At 43.0% G+C, this 18,087-nt stretch overlaps 1 protein-coding gene across 1 annotated transcript in view; it reads right to left on the bottom strand.

The window, feature by feature from the left end:
- Window positions 1-6,220: 6,220 nt before the first annotated feature.
- Window positions 6,221-18,087, bottom strand: part of LOC139454533 (CD109 antigen-like) — a 96,598-nt gene continuing 84,731 nt past the window's right edge. Inside the window, exons 34-37 of the mRNA XM_071236305.1 lie at window positions 16,185-16,303; window positions 14,399-14,546; window positions 13,906-14,008; window positions 6,221-8,294 (exon numbers count right to left, since the gene is read on the bottom strand). Of these exons, the coding sequence (XP_071092406.1) occupies window positions 8,122-8,294; window positions 13,906-14,008; window positions 14,399-14,546; window positions 16,185-16,303 (543 nt within the window). The 3' untranslated portion in view covers window positions 6,221-8,121. The remainder of the gene's footprint in view (window positions 8,295-13,905; window positions 14,009-14,398; window positions 14,547-16,184; window positions 16,304-18,087) is intronic.

The raw sequence follows: 18,087 nt of genomic DNA on the forward strand, positions 1-18,087 counted from the left end.
CAAGACAATTGACATTTGTGACAACAGTCTCCGTAACACAGGCTGCAGCCTGAAGCACTACACATACTGTGTGACAAATAGTAGTTCTTTCATACATGAAAAGGAGTGAGTGTGGTCAGACGCCTCTTTTAGCATTATTCCAGCAAAATCACGGCAGGGTGCACCAGAAATGGGCTTCAAACATTGTACCCACGTGGGGAATCAAACCCGGGCCTTTGGCGTGACGAGTAAACGCTTTAACCACAAGGCTACCCCACCGCCCAAAATGACAAGGACTCTAACAATGAAAGTATGTCTTATTACTTCGATGGACCCCATTTTTTAAGTTACCTCATACTTCAATATTCTCATTATAAAAAACAAGCATATAGAAATATAAGCCACCAACCCCTTCCTGTGTTCATAATAAATCTAATGAGTCTCATGTATGATTCCGACTGTATCATGAGCATGTGTTTATGAATCAAGCCGCACTTAGCGAAATTCCAGCCATATGACGGCGGTCTGTTAATAATCGAGTCTGGACCAGACAATCAAGTGAACGACATCATCAGCATCGATATGCGCAATGGGATACAATGACATGCATCAACCAAGTCAGTGAGCCTGACCACTCGATCCCGTTAGCCCACTTGCAAGCATGGGTTATTCATGGGTTACACATGGGTTATCCATTTATATATTTTTCACCACTTTTTGCCCTTTACGCCCAATGTGATGTGTTTCGGCAGATCACCGAGACAGATAAGTATTGAAGTTTTATATTTACTTGACCTGGGTCGATGTTACTGACATCAGACTGAAGTCCCCGAGTTTCATCATAAACCCAGTAGTATTTATCTATACTGAGTCAACTTCCAAATAAATGTTTGGGCCGACTCATTAAAACTGCACCCCCTATCCCAACTGTGTTGTAAAAATCTACATAGGTCTTAAACGTTTCTCTTATATATGATGAAACGATAGTGAGTTGCATTGACGATAAATGTCTGTAAAGTTAACTTAGGGCATGTAGATCAATATCTGGTGTGTCCACCACGTTGGGTGATACATGCACGACACCTTGTTAGCATACTGTTGATTAACTTGCGTGTGGTTGCCCTTGGAATTGCCCGCCATTCTGCCTGCAGAGTTACCGCACGCTAGGCCACGTTGGCGGGTGCTGGCTCTGTGGCGTACACACTCCGCCCGAGAACATCCCACAGTGGCTCTGTTAGGGACATGTAAGGGGACGTAGCAGGCTAGTGCAATTTCCGTATGTCTTCCCGTTGGAGACGGTGACGATCTGTGCACGATGTGGTCTGGCACTGTCATCTTGCAGTTCAAAATTTGTGCCGATAATTCAAGCTAATGGAACAATACCGATCATGGTCAAGAATTGTTGCCCTGGCACACCGCTCGTCGCTGCATCGCCAACGTTTTCTACCATGAAAAACTTGAATCGTCTCTAAACGTGGTGTAACACATTGGCGCACAACCCGATCTTCTCCTTGTCCAGCCCACCCGTCTTTGCCGCCTATGGTAAGCTGTTTGGGACAGTCCTTCCCAGGACGCATACCTTCAAGCGGGCTGCATAAAACCGTGTTTTAAAGGTTGAAGTTGAAATTTGCTTTCCTGTTATTGTACGGATATTACTATTGATAACAGGAGCAGGTTTGCATTTATTGCGGAGTGCAATCAATGTAATGAGACGATCTTGTGTAGGTGTCTGCTACGCCCAGGTCCCATTGCAACTCCACGTTTCAGAGTGTCCTCACCTTAATAGTATTAGTGACTGTGAGTTCCTTGTAGTCGCACACACTTTGGCTTCTATGTATCACGTGCTGTTCATGCATGATGTGAAATTTCATTGAGATAAGATGTTGAGTTCAGATGCAACATCATGGTACTGTTAATGTACACCTCAACAATAGCTACATTCAAATAGCTACATGATAATAGGTCTTCAGCAACCCTGTAAAAGGCGACTATGCTTGTCGTAATAGGCGACTAACAGGATTGGGTGGTCAGGCTCCTGACTTGGTTGATGCATGTCATCGTATCCCAATTGCGAAGGTCGATGTTCATGATGTCAATCACTGGACTGTCTGGTCCAGACTCGATTATTTACAGACCGACGTTATATAGCTGGAATATTGATGAGTGCAGCGTTAAACAAACAAACAAAACCATTCAAATCATTATTTCCCTTATTGTTTGTTGGTAGTTTGGATATATAAGTAGCAGAATCTCTGCACTTGTACACAACAGATATAACAAGTGTTATATTTGGGATAACAATTTCTCAGTAAAGTTCAGATTCTTGTATTTTTGGGGGTTGAGTGCCAATTCACTCGTCAGAAGGGTACACAGAGTATGTGATCTAGACTGACAGTTATCGGAATTTCATTTTTGTGAAAGCCTCGGTGACTGAGTGAGTTAGATCGCTGTTTTTGCGTGCTGGTGATTAGGTGCCTTACTCTGGCAGTGCGGGTTCGAATCCCGGACGGGACTCGACCTTAGAAAGTATGAGAATCTGTACTTTACTAAGAAAGTGTTATCCCAAATATAGCATTTGTTACATTTGACCACTTTGTAAATGGCATTGTGTGTACACAACAGATGTAGTTCACAATTAACATACTAGTATCATGTCCAGTTTCTAAGTCAGTACATGTGATATGAGATTTCTGGTCTAACACTTGATTGTCTGGCTTGCTTACAGATGACACCGTATGACTGTAGTACTGCTGAGCTGTGTCAGCCAACAAATTCATACATTTGATGCAAATTGTGTGAATGGCGGGTGATACCAATAGGGCAGGACATGCTTACCCTATTCACGAACACCTGGTGTCATGAGTGATTTTCAGTGATCCATTGATATAATCCCAATTTTGCCTTTTACACCCAATGGAATGTAATTGTTCTAATCGAGACTGATGATTCTCTGGCATTGATGCTTTATGTTATATTTAGGAGTTACATCCAAGGGCAATGTGGTGCCGGAGTAGTGAGTGAGAGAGTGGGTTGGGGGTGCGGCTATGTTAGTCCCATCATACAACAGTCAGCAATATGTATCAGTTGTATGGCAGGCCTGCAGATTGTCAGTTTTATAACCACCGGCTACAGTATGTCAGCTATGTCATGGCACAATGTGACAGATATCATGACACCTTGCAGTATGACAGATATCACAGCACCTTGCAATATGACAGATATCACAGCACCTTGCAATATGACAGATATCATGACACCTTGCAGTATGACAGATATCACAGCACCTTGCAATATGACAGATATCATGACACCCTGCAATATGACAGATATCATGACACCTTGCAATATGACATATCACAGCACCTTGCAATATGACAGATATTACATCACCTTGCATTATGACAGATCATGCAACCTTGCAGTATGACAGATATCACAGCACCTTGCAATATGACAGATATCACAGCACCTTGCAATATGACAGATATCATGACACCCTGCAGTATGACATATCATGACACCTTGCAATATAACAGATATCATGACGACACCCTGCAGTATGAATTATGGCACGGCACCTTGCAATATGACAGATATTGTGACACCCTGCGATATGACAGATATCATGACACCTTGCAATATGACAGATATCATGACACCCTGCAATATGACAGATATCATGACACCTTGCAATATGACATATCACAGCACCTTGCAATATGACAGATATCACAGCACCTTGCAATATGACAGATATCATGACACCTTGCAGTATGACAGATATCACAGCACCTTGCAATATGACAGATATCACAGCACCTTGCATTATGACAGATATCATGACACCCTGCAGTATGACAGATATCACAGCACCTTGCAATATGACAGATAATGCAACCTTGCAGTATGACAGATATCACAGCACCTTGCAATATGACAGATATCACAGCACCTTGCAATATGACAGATATCATGACACCCTGCAGTATGACATATCATGGCACCTTGCAATATGACAGATATCATGACGACACCCTGCAGTATGAATGATGGCACGGCACCTTGCAATATGACAGATATTGTGACACCCTGCAATATGACAGATATCATGACACCTTGCAATATGACAGATATCATGACACCCTGCAATATGACAGATATCATGACACCTTGCAATATGACAGATATCATGACACCCTGCAATATGACAGATATCATGACACCTTGCAATATGACATATCACAGCACCTTGCAATATGACAGATATCATGACACCCTGCAATACGACATAACATGCCACCCTGCAATATGACAGATATCATGCCACCCTGCAATATGACAGATATCACAGCACCTTGCAATATCACAGATATTATGACACCCTGCAATATGACAGATATCACAGCACCTTGCAATATGACAGATATCCGGACACCTTGCAATATGACAGATATCATGCCTGCCTGCAATATGACAGATATCATGACACCCTGCAATATGACAGATATCCTGCCATCTTGCAATATGACATATCCTGCCACCTTGCAATATGACAGATATCATGCCACCTTGCAATATGACAGATATCATGACACCCTGCAATATGACAGATATCATGACACCTTGCAATATGACGGATATCATGACATCCTGCAGTTTGACAGATATCACAGCGCCTTGCAATATGACAGATATAATGTCACCTTGCAATATGACGGATATCAGGACACCCTGCAGTATGACAGATATCATGTCACAGTGCCCCCTTTAAGATCCGGGTTTGAATTGGTCTCCAACAACCCATGCTTTTCATAAAACGGGCAACTAACAGGATCGGGTAGTCAGACTCACTGACTTGGTTGATGCATGTCATTGTATCCATTTGCGTACATCGATGCTCATGATGTCAATCACTGGATTGCCTGGGCCAGGATATATTGCTGAGTGCGGCGTTGAACACCAGACAGACAGATATCTCACAGTGGCCTGCAATATGACATATCTATGGGGATGTTATGAATATTCTGTTATGGAGGTAGTAAACAATACCATACACTCCTAATGGTGTGGAAATATGTTAACAGGACTGTCATGCCCTTGTGGCTTAACTTCCTCCACAATACAACACACACATTTATGTCCTACCTGTTTATTCTAGTAAAAAATATTTATTCAAAGCACTGTGAGGATATTTTATAAAAGGCACTTCTAAAACAAGACAACCCAAAAATCATGGTACTGTACAGACAATAAAACATCAAGACAAGAGCAGGAGTTACAAAAGTCTCATATTGAAATATGTCATAATCCATTACTGAAAGTCAATAATTCAACTTGAAACAAACAAAATGTTTAAATCCATTTTGTAGAAACCTGCACTTAAAAATAAAAATCACCTCCATTTTATCCCCTTACAGGAAACACAGGCTTTGCATAAAACATGTTTCAAAAGAAAAGTATAAAATGTCATGTAATATATGATATACACATCTTGTCAGAACAACATTCATAATATTTATGAAAAGTGTCTTTGAATATATTTGACATTCGTCATTTAATGACAAGTGGTTATTCCACCATCAGACAAAACAGCTACATAGTGTGAAACATCAAGAATGTGGGGTACAGTACATGTAGCGTTATTGATGATGTTTTCAGCTTGGAAACATGAAGCACTAAGATTGTTCTTTTAACAGAAAATGTATAAAAAATGTAAAGTCAAACATCAGATTAGTGGTAAACGTAATTAAGTAAACAGTTATTTCCCAACTGCCTGTGCACAAATTACCAACCATGCAGAGAAGAATTAGCATTGTGAAACTCTGTGTGTTAAAAAGCAATCTCATTAAAATCAGATCTTAGTTTTCGCTACCGCTAAACAAAGATCTGAGGACATCCCCATTACGGGTCACGTCAGGACGACCTTTTGCGAATTTTGACCGACCAATGAAATGACTGACAAGAAATCAACATTAGCCAATCAGAAGGCAGCTTTCTCCAGCTTTACGATACTTGTTTCAAACTGGCGACTACTCTTCGAAACATATTTTGACGTATTCTCAATTTAAAAAATTTAAACTGATAAGAAGAACATTTTTGAATGGCTTAAAGACGGCCTATATTGTATGGATATAATCATAAATCCCGTAACTGTCGTTCGGAATACCCAGTGTTAAATATTTCGTGGTTGCATGATTAGAAAACACATTCCGACAGTCACTTTCATGATCTGGTAAGCTAGCGTTTGGGAAGCGTTCTGCATAGGGAACACATGCCAATTCACTGATGACAAAGGAGTTTGAGGTTTGTTTACCAATAAATAAAGCACAACCAGTTCAAGAAAAACATTGTTATACACATACACAACCATGACCACAATAGTTATTGAACAATGTGACCAAAATAGTTATGACAGGGCTACAATAAATCAGTCTTTAGATTTTAATGATAATGTCCAAAAATTAATAGATGGATTCTGAGATGGGAACAAGTTTTAATATCTATATTTCATTACATGGCTACAAAAATATTCATTATTAGATTTTGATGTAGTAGCTACTTTGAAAGATATTTATATTTGCAATTAATTCCATGTTCAGCAATCTCGCGGATCAGATGGAGAACAAGACAAAGGACGGTTGACATGATACTTAAATCAAATGAGTCAATTTAAAAAAATTAAGTTAAATTTAATTAAATTTAATTCAAATTTAAAATTATGTATTTGTATTTCCAATTAACAACTGCTCAAATGCACTAAGACCATGATTGATCGAGTCAAAGGCTCTCTGGAATTTCTTGTTGCAAATTGTCCCATAGCCAAGGGCAAGCACGTTGAAATGACCTATCACAATGTTTTCTTACGTGACTTTGACACTGCTTGCAAATTTTTTTATTGGAGAGTTGGAATTATTGATAGGAGACCATAATGCCATAATTAATTAATAATGACCCAAGTAACATTCCATGAAGACACAAAGGTAAGCAATTATTATGCTTTGATATTTTCAGACAGACAAGGAGCACCATCCCGAGTTGTGACCTGCACTATAACATGGTAATCCCCATCCTCTTCAGGGCAGCCTGAACACATAGTACACATGATCATAGCATCCGTACCCGGATCCTTGTATAAAGTCCATTACCATATTCAAAATATAGAGAAAAATATTTACAAATATATATCAAAAACATATGTCCATCAGTGAACATATCGAATCACAGTCTTCATGGAATGGTGGAATATTGCATATTATTACTTACTGCTTACGATAAAAAAATGCAAACAAAACGCTTCCTTTCAGACTTTGCCTATTGATCAAACAGTATGTCTGTATTAACATAATTTCATGTCCGATATGAATGCATGTCTTCAAAGGCGAAATTTTCAATGTAAGAATTGACAATACTCTCACTCTAAAACTGACATCTGAGTTTTGTAAACTTGCTAAAATATGTGGTTTGTAACTATAAAATATGTATGTTTGATGGTGAACATATATTCATCTATAACATTGCAAAGTGAAGAGGTATAAATTCAAAGGTCATCATGTTTTCTTCGATGACATCAGCTGCTCTGATGTTGAGAAGCCACAGTGAAGTTTGATCTCCAAACCAATAACAGATAATTTGTTTGTTAAACCGAAACAAATTCAAACCGGTGGTACATAAAAATGTCATGGTTAAATTTCTGATTACTTTCAATTCTCTTAAGCAATATACAGCAGTTCAAGTAAAAAAACAAAACAAATTTGAATTTCCCCCCTAATAATGTATCAATATATTGACCAATATTTAGAGCCACCTAGCCTACATAATGAATAAAAAAAACCAATTCATTTTCATATTTGGCTCATATCAACTATCTTATGCATGCAGGCATAACAATTTCAAGGTTAGAAATATATTTTTTTGCAAAAAGATTACATTGTAGTTGACAGAAAAGGAATATTTACAGTGCCTCTGCCAAGAAGTAATAGCAACAACATCTACCCTGTCAGAATCTCAACATAGGGAGCACATACTAAATGCAAACATGAATAAAAACAATCGTGGTCACAAAATTTTCAGAATTTATCAAGTTCATCATCAAGTGCATCCTTTGCTGTCTCATCATCATGAGTCACTGAGTTGTTTCCATGGTTACAGGGCCAGAATGAGGCTGAGCAGGAGGCAGATGATGCCTGCGAGGAGGAAACTGTGGAGTCCCTTGATGCTTGCGGCGTTGGTGTTGCAGCTGGGAGGACAGGATGTGCCGCACATGCTGCAGACATCTTTGCCTTCCTCAAGTGTGTACAGAACTTCCTTCTCCAGCTCTGAAGACAAGAACCAGGATAATTGTGTTAGTTCTCAACTGAATTTCACTTATGCAGAGGTGTGTGAGCTTAATGTCTGAGGAAAGTCCACACATGTAGATCACTGATAGTAGTCGAGTGGAGAGGGCATCTTCCAGAGGCAAGGGAATAAACTGACTATAAAAGTCCAGTTTCCACCCTTGACGAACTAGGCTGGAGTTATGGAGTTCTATTTTGGCTCTTTAAAATCAAGCCATTTTGTTTGAGGCAAGTGCAAGTGATATCAGGAGGAATCTGATTGGTCAATAGCTGGGACACCGAAGGGACATAACTTGAACCAAGAAATTCCGGCCTAGTTCGGCAAGGATAGAAACTGACACGTCCTGACAGAGAGAATGTCCTGACAGAGAGAATGTCCTGACAGAGAATACCTCCTGACAGAGCATGTCCTTACAGAGTAAGTTCTGACAGAGAGTATGTTCTGACAGAGAATATGTCCTGACAGAGAGTATGTTCTGACAGAGAATATGTCCTGACAGAGAGTATGTTCTGACAGAGAATATGTCTTGACAGAGATTGTGTCCTGACAGAGATTGTGTCCTGACAGAGATTGTGTCCTGACAGAGATTGTGTCCTGACAGAGATTGTGTCCTGACAGAGAATACCTCCTGACAGAGTATGTCCTTACAGAGTATGTTCTGACAGAGAGTATATTCTGACAGAGAGTATGCCCTGCCAGAGAGTATGTCCTGCCAGAGAATATGTCTTGACAGAGATTGTGTCCTGACAGAGAATACCTCCTGACAGAGTATGTCCTTACAGAGTATGTTCTGACAGAGAGTATGTTCTGACAGAGAGTATGCCCTGCCAGAGAGTATGCCCTGCCAGAGAGTATGTCCTGCCAGAGAATATGTCCTGACAGAGAGTATGTTCTGACAGAGATTGTGTCCTGACAGAGAGTACGTCCTGACAGAGAATATGTCCTGACAGAAAGTATGTTCTGACAGAGATTGTGTCCTTACAGACAGTACGTCCTGACAGAGAGTACCGTCCTGACAGAGAGTATGTCCTGACAGTATGTCCTGACAGAGATTGTGTCCTTACAGACAGTATGTCCTGACAGAGATTGTGTCCTTACAGATGGTATGTCCTGACAGTATGTCCTGACAGAGATTGTGTCCTTACAGATGGTATGTCCTGACAGTATGTCCTGACAGAGAGTACCGTCCTGACAGAGAGTATGTCCTGACAGAGAGTATGTCCTGACAGTATGTCCTGACAGAGATTGTGTCCTTACAGATGGTATGTCCTGACAGAGAGTACATCCTGGCAGAGATTGTGTCCTTACAGATGGTATGTCCTGACAGAGAGTACGTCCTGACAGAGATTGTGTCCTTACAGATGGTATGTCCTGACAGAGAGTATGTCCTGACAGTATGTCCTTACAGATGGTATGTCCTGACAGAGAGTACGTCCTGACAGAGATTGTGTCCTTACAGATGGTATGTCCTGACAGAGAGTATGTCCTGACAGTATGTCCTGACAGAGATTGTGTCCTTACAGATGGTATGTCCTGACAGAGAGTACGTCCTGACAGAGATTGTGTCCTTACAGATGGTATGTCCTGACAGAGAGTATGTCCTGACAGAGATTGTGTCCTTACAGATGGTATGTCCTGACAGAGAGTACGTCCTGACAGAGATTGTGTCCTTACAGATGGTATGTCCTGACAGAGAGTACGTCCTGACAGAGATTGTGTCCTTACAGATGGTATGTCCTGACAGAGAGTACGTCCTGACAGAGATTGTGTCCTTACAGATGGTATGTCCTGACAGAGAGTATGTCCTGACAGAGATTGTGTCCTTACAGATGGTATGTCCTGACAGAGAGTACGTCCTGACAGAGATTGTGTCCTTACAGATGGTATGTCCTGACAGAGAGTACGTCCTGACAGAGATTGTGTCCTTACAGATGGTATGTCCTGACAGAGAGTACGTCCTGACAGAGATTGTGTCCTTACAGATGGTATGTCCTGACAGAGAGTACGTCCTGACAGAGATTGTGTCCTTACAGATGGTATGTCCTGACAGAGAGTACGTCCTGACAGAGATTGTGTCCTTACAGATGGTATGTCCTGACAGAGAGTACGTCCTGACAGAGATTGTGTCCTTACAGATGGTATGTCCTGACAGAGAGTACGTCCTGACAGAGATTGTGTCCTTACAGATGGTATGTCCTGACAGAGAGTACGTCCTGACAGAGATTGTGTCCTTACAGATGGTATGTCCTGACAGAGAGTACGTCCTGACAGAGATTGTGTCCTTACAGATGGTATGTCCTGACAGAGAGTACGTCCTGACAGAGATTGTGTCCTTACAGATGGTATGTCCTGACAGAGAGTACGTCCTGACAGAGATTGTGTCCTTACAGATGGTATGTCCTGACAGAGAGTACGTCCTGACAGAGATTGTGTCCTTACAGATGGTATGTCCTGACAGAGAGTACGTCCTGACAGAGATTGTGTCCTTACAGATGGTATGTCCTGACAGAGAGTACGTCCTGACAGAGATTGTGTCCTTACAGATGGTATGTCCTGACAGAGAGTACCGTCCTGACAGAGAGTAAGTCCTAATGCCCCCATTTCACTACGACCTCAAATATCCTGAATCACCTTGAATAGGAAATTTTTCATGTTCGTAGATAAATCTCAATCACTTCTTGAAGTTATCAAATGAATCTTATTTGATTCCCAAACATTTGTACAGTTCGCGGGAGTTTGTCGAATCGGTGAGAAAGTTTTAGTTTGTCCAAAACTTTAGGGGAAGGGTCCCCGAATTGTAGTTTTCCGTGGCTGTATCGTAATCATTCGTAATGAATTCTTATGTTCCTTAACAGCTTTGTAATCCATACTTTTGCATTTTTGGCTATTCTCAGCGACTTGGGGCTCCCAAAATTTCTTGTCCTCAACCCTAAAAACATCCCGAAACAGCCATGAATGTCCACTACGAAACATGTAAGAATTAAGTAAGAACAACACGATTCCCCAAGGACCAGGACCAGAGCAACACATGCTCTCCATTGAACCTCCATGGTGGAAATGATGGGTTGGCCAGCCTTTTGGGACCCAAGAACTTCCGAAGTGTCAGGAGAAGTACCGATTTTTGCAAACTATTCGAAAATATGTCATATTAGTCGTATCTTATTCATTGCGATCGTCCTGCATTCGTACATTCATTCGGTATATTCGTAATTTAGTCATAGGTGATTCTTACAATTTGTGCATAATCAGTGCATGAATCTTGTAATTCGTACATGTTTTTTAACCCATTCCTGGCATTCTTCATATTTTTCAACCTGATCAGCCATGAGTTTTCATAACTCCGTCATACGTTTGTCATAACTACTTTGTACCTCCTACCGATTCTCCAAGAAAGTTTGCATTATTGGAAGAATCATATATTTTGAAGGTTTCGGATTCGGGGTGATTCGGGGCATTACAGAGAATATGTCCGGAGAGAGAGTACGTCCTTACAGAGAGTACGTCCTGACAGAGAGTACGTCCTGACAGAGAGTATGTCCTGACAAAGAGTACGTCCTGACAGAGTGTATGTCCTGACAGAGAGTACGTCCTGACAGAGAGTATGTCCTGACAGAGTGTATGTCCTGACAGAGAGTACGTCCTGACAGAGAGTATGTCCTGACAGAGAGTACGTCCTGACAGAGAGTACGTCCTGACAGAGAGTACGTCCTGACAGAGAGTACGTCCTGACAGAGAGTAGGTCCTGACAGAGAGTATGTCCTGACAGAGAGTATGTCCTGACAGAGAGTATGTCCTGACAGAGTGTATGTCCTGACAGAGAGTATGTCCTGACAGAGAGTACGTCCTGACAGAGGGTACGTCCTGACAGAGAGTACGTCCTGACAGAGAGTACGTCCTGACAGAGAGTACGTCCTGACAGAGTGTATGTCCTCACAGAGTGTATGTCCTGACAGAGAGTACGTCCTGACAGAGAGTACGTCCTGACAGAGTGTATGTCCTGACAGAGAGTACGTCCTGACAGAGAGTACGTCCTGACAGAGAGTACGTCCTGACAGAGTGTATGTCCTCACAGAGTGTATGTCCTCACAGAGTGTACGTCCTGACAGAGAGTATGTCCTGACAGAGAGTATGTCCTGACAGAGAGTACGTCCTGACAGAGAGTACGTCCTGACAGAGAGTATGTCCTGACAGAGTGTATGTCCTCACAGAGTGTACGTCCTGACAGAGAGTATGTCCTGACAGAGAGTATGTCCTGACAGAGAGTATGTCCTGACAGAGAGTACGTCCTGACAGAGAGTATGTCCTGACAGAGAATATGTCCTGACAGAGAGTATGTCCTGACAGAGAGTATGTCCTGACAGAGTGTATGTCCTGACAGAGAGTATGTCCTCACAGAGAGTACGTCCTGACAGAGAGTACGTCCTGACAAAGAGTACGTCCTGACAGAGAGTATGTCCTGACAGAGAGTATGTCCTGACAGAGTGTATGTCCTGACAGAGAGTATGTCCTCACAGAGAGTACGTCCTGACAGAGAGTACGTCCTGACAAAGAGTACGTCCTGACAGAGAGTATGTCCTGACAGAGAGTACGTCCTGACAGAGAGTATGTCCTGACAGAGTGTATGTCCTGACAGAGAGTACGTCCTGACAGAGTGTATGTCCTCACAGAGAGTATGTCCTGACAGAGAGTACGTCCTGACAGAGAGTACGTCCTGACAGAGAGTATGTCCTGACAGAGAGTATGTCCTGACAGAGAGTACGTCCTGACAGAGAGTATGTCCTGACAGAGTGTATGTCCTGACAGAGAGTACGTCCTGACAGAGAGTATGTCCTGACAGAGAGTACGTCCTGACAGAGAGTATGTCCTGACAGAGAGTACGTCCTGACAGAGAGTACCGTCCTGACAGAGAGTATGTCCTGACAGTATGTCCTGACAGAGATTGTGTCCTTACAGACAGTACGTCCTGACAGAGAGTACGTCCTGACAGAGAGTATGTCCTGACAAAGAGTACGTCCTGACAGAGAGTACGTCCTGACAGAGAGTACGTCCTCACAGAGAGTATGTCCTGACAGAGAGTACGTCCTGACAGAGAGTACGTCCTGACAGAGAGTATGTCCTGACAGAGAGTACGTCCTGACAGAGAGTACGTCCTGACAGAGAGTACGTCCTCACAGAGAGTATGTCCTGACAGAGAGTACGTCCTGACAGAGAGTACGTCCTGACAGAGAGTATGTCCTCACAGAGAGTATGTCCTCACAGAGAGTATGTCCTGACAGAGAGTACGTCCTGACAGAGAGTACGTCCTGACAGAGAGTATGTCCTCACAGAGAGTACGTCCTCACAGAGAGTATGTCCTGACAGAGAGTACGTCCTGACAGAGAGTACGTCCTGACAGAGAGTACGTCCTCACAGAGAGTACGTCCTGACAGAGTGTATGTCCTGACAGAGAGTACGTCCTGACAGAGAGTACATCCTGACAGAGAGTATGTCCTGACAGAGAGTATGTCCTGACAGAGAGTACGTCCTGACAGATGGTACGTCCTGACAGATGGTACGTCCTGCGGTATGTTGAGACAGGAAGTAAGACCCTACCTGGCTGGTAGTACACGACTGCCTTCATGGCGGCTGCCTGCAGGTTGGCAACAGGGGCATCTCTCTGGACATGGACGTCCACACACTGCGCCTCTGGGTAGGACTGAAGGGAGAAAGATCACTTGTAGCAGCAGAACACAGGTAGTCAAGGACTGAAGAACTGTTACTTCTACATGAACCAGATAATTATTAGTTATTATGTTGAGTACACACTCAGAGGCGTTGCATAATATAAAGTTACTTCGAGGTGTGCTTGCTTACTTTGTTGATGTTGTTTAATGCCAAACTCAGCAGCATGCCAGCTATGTGATGTAGGCTTATACATAATCATGTCTGGAATAGACAATTCAGTGATTGATATAAATTATAATAAGCAATGCCTGCCATTATCTATGAGTCTGACCACAATCAAGCTACAACTGGTTGCTGCCGACCTATTCTAATCTTGGATTTGCCATAGATTACTTTATGAAATGCTGGTTAAAGTGCTCACCTCATCAAAATAGAGATGAACTTCATCACCATCATTATCGACACGCTTGATTATCTTGTTTCCACGCAATGAGTCTTCGTTTGCCAGTGAGGTCATTGTTGGCATCTCAAATGACATCACTGTCATGCCCAGGTTACGCTCTTTTGAGCTGAAATATGAACAAGTCGTATAAATCTAATATCATGTCATCTTCCATTTATGGACTAGTCATGTTAGTAATCATCCATCTATGTACTAGTCATGTGACGAGATCATCCATTTATGTACTAGTCATGTGACTCATCACCCATTTATGTACTAGTCATGTGACTCATCACCCATTTATGGACTAGTCATGTGAGTAATCATCCATCTATGTACTAGTCATGTGACGAGATCATCCATTTATGTACTAGTCATGTGACTCATCACCCATTTATGTACTAGTCATGTGACTCATCATCCATTTATGTACTAGTCATGTGACTCATCACCCATTTATGTACTAGTCATGTGAGTAATCATCCATCTATGTACTAGTCATGTGACTCATCACCCATTTATGTACTAGTCATGTGACTCATCACCCATTTATGTACTAGTCATGTGACTCATCATCCATTTATGTACTAGTCATGTGACTCATCACCCATTTATGTACTAGTCATGTGACTCATCATCCATTTATGTACTAGTCATGTGACTCATCACCCATTTATGTACTAGTCATGTGACTCATCACCCATTTATGTACTAGTCATGTGACTCATCACCCATTTATGTACTAGTCATGTGGGTCATCATCCATTTATGTACTAGTCATGTGACTCATCACCCATTTATGTACTAGTCATGTGGGTCATCATCCATTTATGTACTAGTCATGTGACTCATCACCCATTTATGTACTAGTCATGTGACTCATCACCCATTTATGTACTAGTCATGTGACTCATCACCCATTTATGTACTAGTCATGTGGGTCATCATCCATTTATGTACTAGTCATGTGACTCATCACCCATTTATGTACTAGTCATGTGACTCATCATCCATCTATGTACTAGTCATGTGACTCATCATCCATTTATGAACTACAGTAAACTACGGTTATAACAAACTCAAAGGGACCACTAACTTTAGTTTGTTATTACCGTAGTTCGTTATAAGCATATATACAGCATAACTATAGCAATTAGTCGGGACAAAACAATCAGTTCGCTATATCCGTCAGTTCGTTATAAGCGTGTTTGTTATAAACATACTTTAGTGTAGTCATGTGACTCATCATCCATTTGTGAACTAGTCATGTGACTCATCACCAATCTATGTACTAGTCATGTGACTCATCATCCATTCATGTACTAGTCATGTGACTCATCATCCATTTATGTACTAGTCATGTGACTCATCACCAATCTATGTACTAGTCATGTGACTCATGACCCATTTTTGTACTAGTCATGTGACTCATCATCCATTTATGTATTAGTCACGTAAGTCATCATCCATTCATGTACTAGTCATGCAAGTCCTCCATTTATGTACTAGTAATGTGAGTCATCATTAATTTATGTACTAGCCATGACAGTCAAATATGTAAGTGTTCGAGGACCTATAACTGTTTGTTCAAATATTATTCACAGGTACTCCAAAGCAGTTAGTGACTTTGTTCCCATTAGAACGCTATAAAAATATTTAATGCTATGAAATTTCACAAAAATGCCAAAAGGCAGAACAGAGAAATAAGAATTATGTCGGTAATTCTGTAAACCAAGCAGGAAAAAACCAAAAGAGACTACTCTACCTGAAGCATCCCTTCAGGTTGTAGACCTCCTCATTGAGCTTGTAGGTCACAATGGACACATTAATCTGTTTGGAATCAGTCTTCTCAACACTGTACATCGTGTTGTACTGCCACAGAATCTGAAAGCAATAAGGCAGCAAGTGTACACTGCTGCTCAAGAAACTGCAGAAATATTGGCATGAATACTGCGTTTTGAGATAGCAGGCATTCCACAGGAAATAAAGCACTCAATGTCCACTGAACAGAGGACTGAGGTGGGATGTGATTGGGTGTGATGTGGGGTGTGATAAGGTGGGGTGTGATAAGGTGGGGTGTGATATGGTGGGGTGTGATGTGATGTGGTGGGATGTGATATGGTGGGGTGTGATGTGATGTGGTGGGGTGTGACATGGTGGGGTGTGATGTGGTGGGGTGTGATGTGGTGGGTTATGACGTGGTGGGTTGTGACGTGGTGGGTTGTGAAGTAGTGGAGTGTGACATGGTGGGGTGTGACATGGTGGGGTGTGACATGGTGGAGTGTGACGTGGTGGAGTGTGACATGGTGGGTTGTGACATGGTGGGTTGTGACGTGGTGGAGTGTGACATGGTGGGGTGTGACGTGGTGGAGTGTGACGTGGTGGAGTGTGACGTGGTGGGTTGTGATGTGGTGGAGTGTGACGTGGTGGAGTGTGACGTGGTGGGTTGTGACATGGTGGAGTGTGACGTGGTGGGTTGTGAAGTAGTGGAGTGTGACACAGTGGAGTGTGACATGGTGGGGTGTGACATGGTGGAGTGTGACATGGTGGGGTGTGACATGGTGGAGTGTGACGTGGTGGAGTGTGACGTGGTGGGTTGTGACGTGGTGGAGTGTGACATGGTGGGGTGTGACATGGTGGAGTGTGACGTGGTGGGTTGTGATGTGGTGGAGTGTGATATGGTGGGGTGTGACATGGTGGGGTGTGACGTGGTGGGGTGTGATGTGGTGGGTTGTGATGTGGTGGAGTGTGACATGGTGGGGTGTGACGTGGTGGGTTGTGATGTGGTGGGTTGCAACGTGGTGGGTTGTGACGTGGTGGGTTGTGATATGGTGGGTTGTGACATGGTGGGTTGTGACATGGTGGGGTGTGATGTGGTGGGTTGTGACGTGGTGGGTTGTGATGTGGTGGGGTGTGACGTGGTGGGTTGTGACGTGGTGGGTTGTGATGTGGTGGGGTGTGACGTGGTGGGTTGTGATGTGGTGGGTTGTGATGTGGTGGGTTGTGATGTGGTGGGTTGTGATGTGGTGGGTTGTGAGGTGATGGGTTGTGATGTGGTGGGGTGTGATGTGGTGGGTTGTGATGTGGTGGGGTGTGACATGGTTGAGTGTGACGTGATGGGTTGTGACTCGGTGGGTTGTGACGTGGTGGGTTGTGACGTGGTGGGTTGTGACGTGGTGGGTTGTGACGTGGTGGGTTGTGACATGGTGGAGTGTCACATGGTGGAGGGTGACGTGGTGGGGTGTGACATGGTGGGGTGTGACGTGGTGGGTTGTGACGTGGTGGGTTGTGACGTGGTGGGTTGTGACATGGTGGGTTGTGACATGGTGGGTTGTGACATGGTGGGTTGTGACATGGTGGGGTGTGACATGGTGGGGTGTGATGTGGTGGGTTGTGACGTGGTGGGTTGTGACGTGGTGGGGTGTGACGTGGTGGGGTGTCATGTGGTGGGTTGTGACGTGGTGGGGTGTCATGTGGTGTGGTGTGACGTGGTGGGGTGTGGTGGGTGTAATGGGTGGGGTGTGATGGTTGTGATGCAGTGGGGTAGTTGATGCAGTGGGGTGCTCCACATGTATCCGTCATGTTGACTCAACACAGGCATAGCTGCCTCCACAGGGAGTCATGGTTAGAACTGGTCCCCAGCAACCAATGCTGATCGTAAGAGGTGA

The sequence above is a fragment of the Haliotis cracherodii genome, unplaced genomic scaffold, assembly GCF_022045235.1.
Source record: "Haliotis cracherodii isolate W230 unplaced genomic scaffold, xgHalCrac1.p SCAF_10, whole genome shotgun sequence".
In the NCBI taxonomy this organism is placed as follows: Eukaryota; Metazoa; Mollusca; class Gastropoda; order Lepetellida; family Haliotidae; genus Haliotis; species Haliotis cracherodii.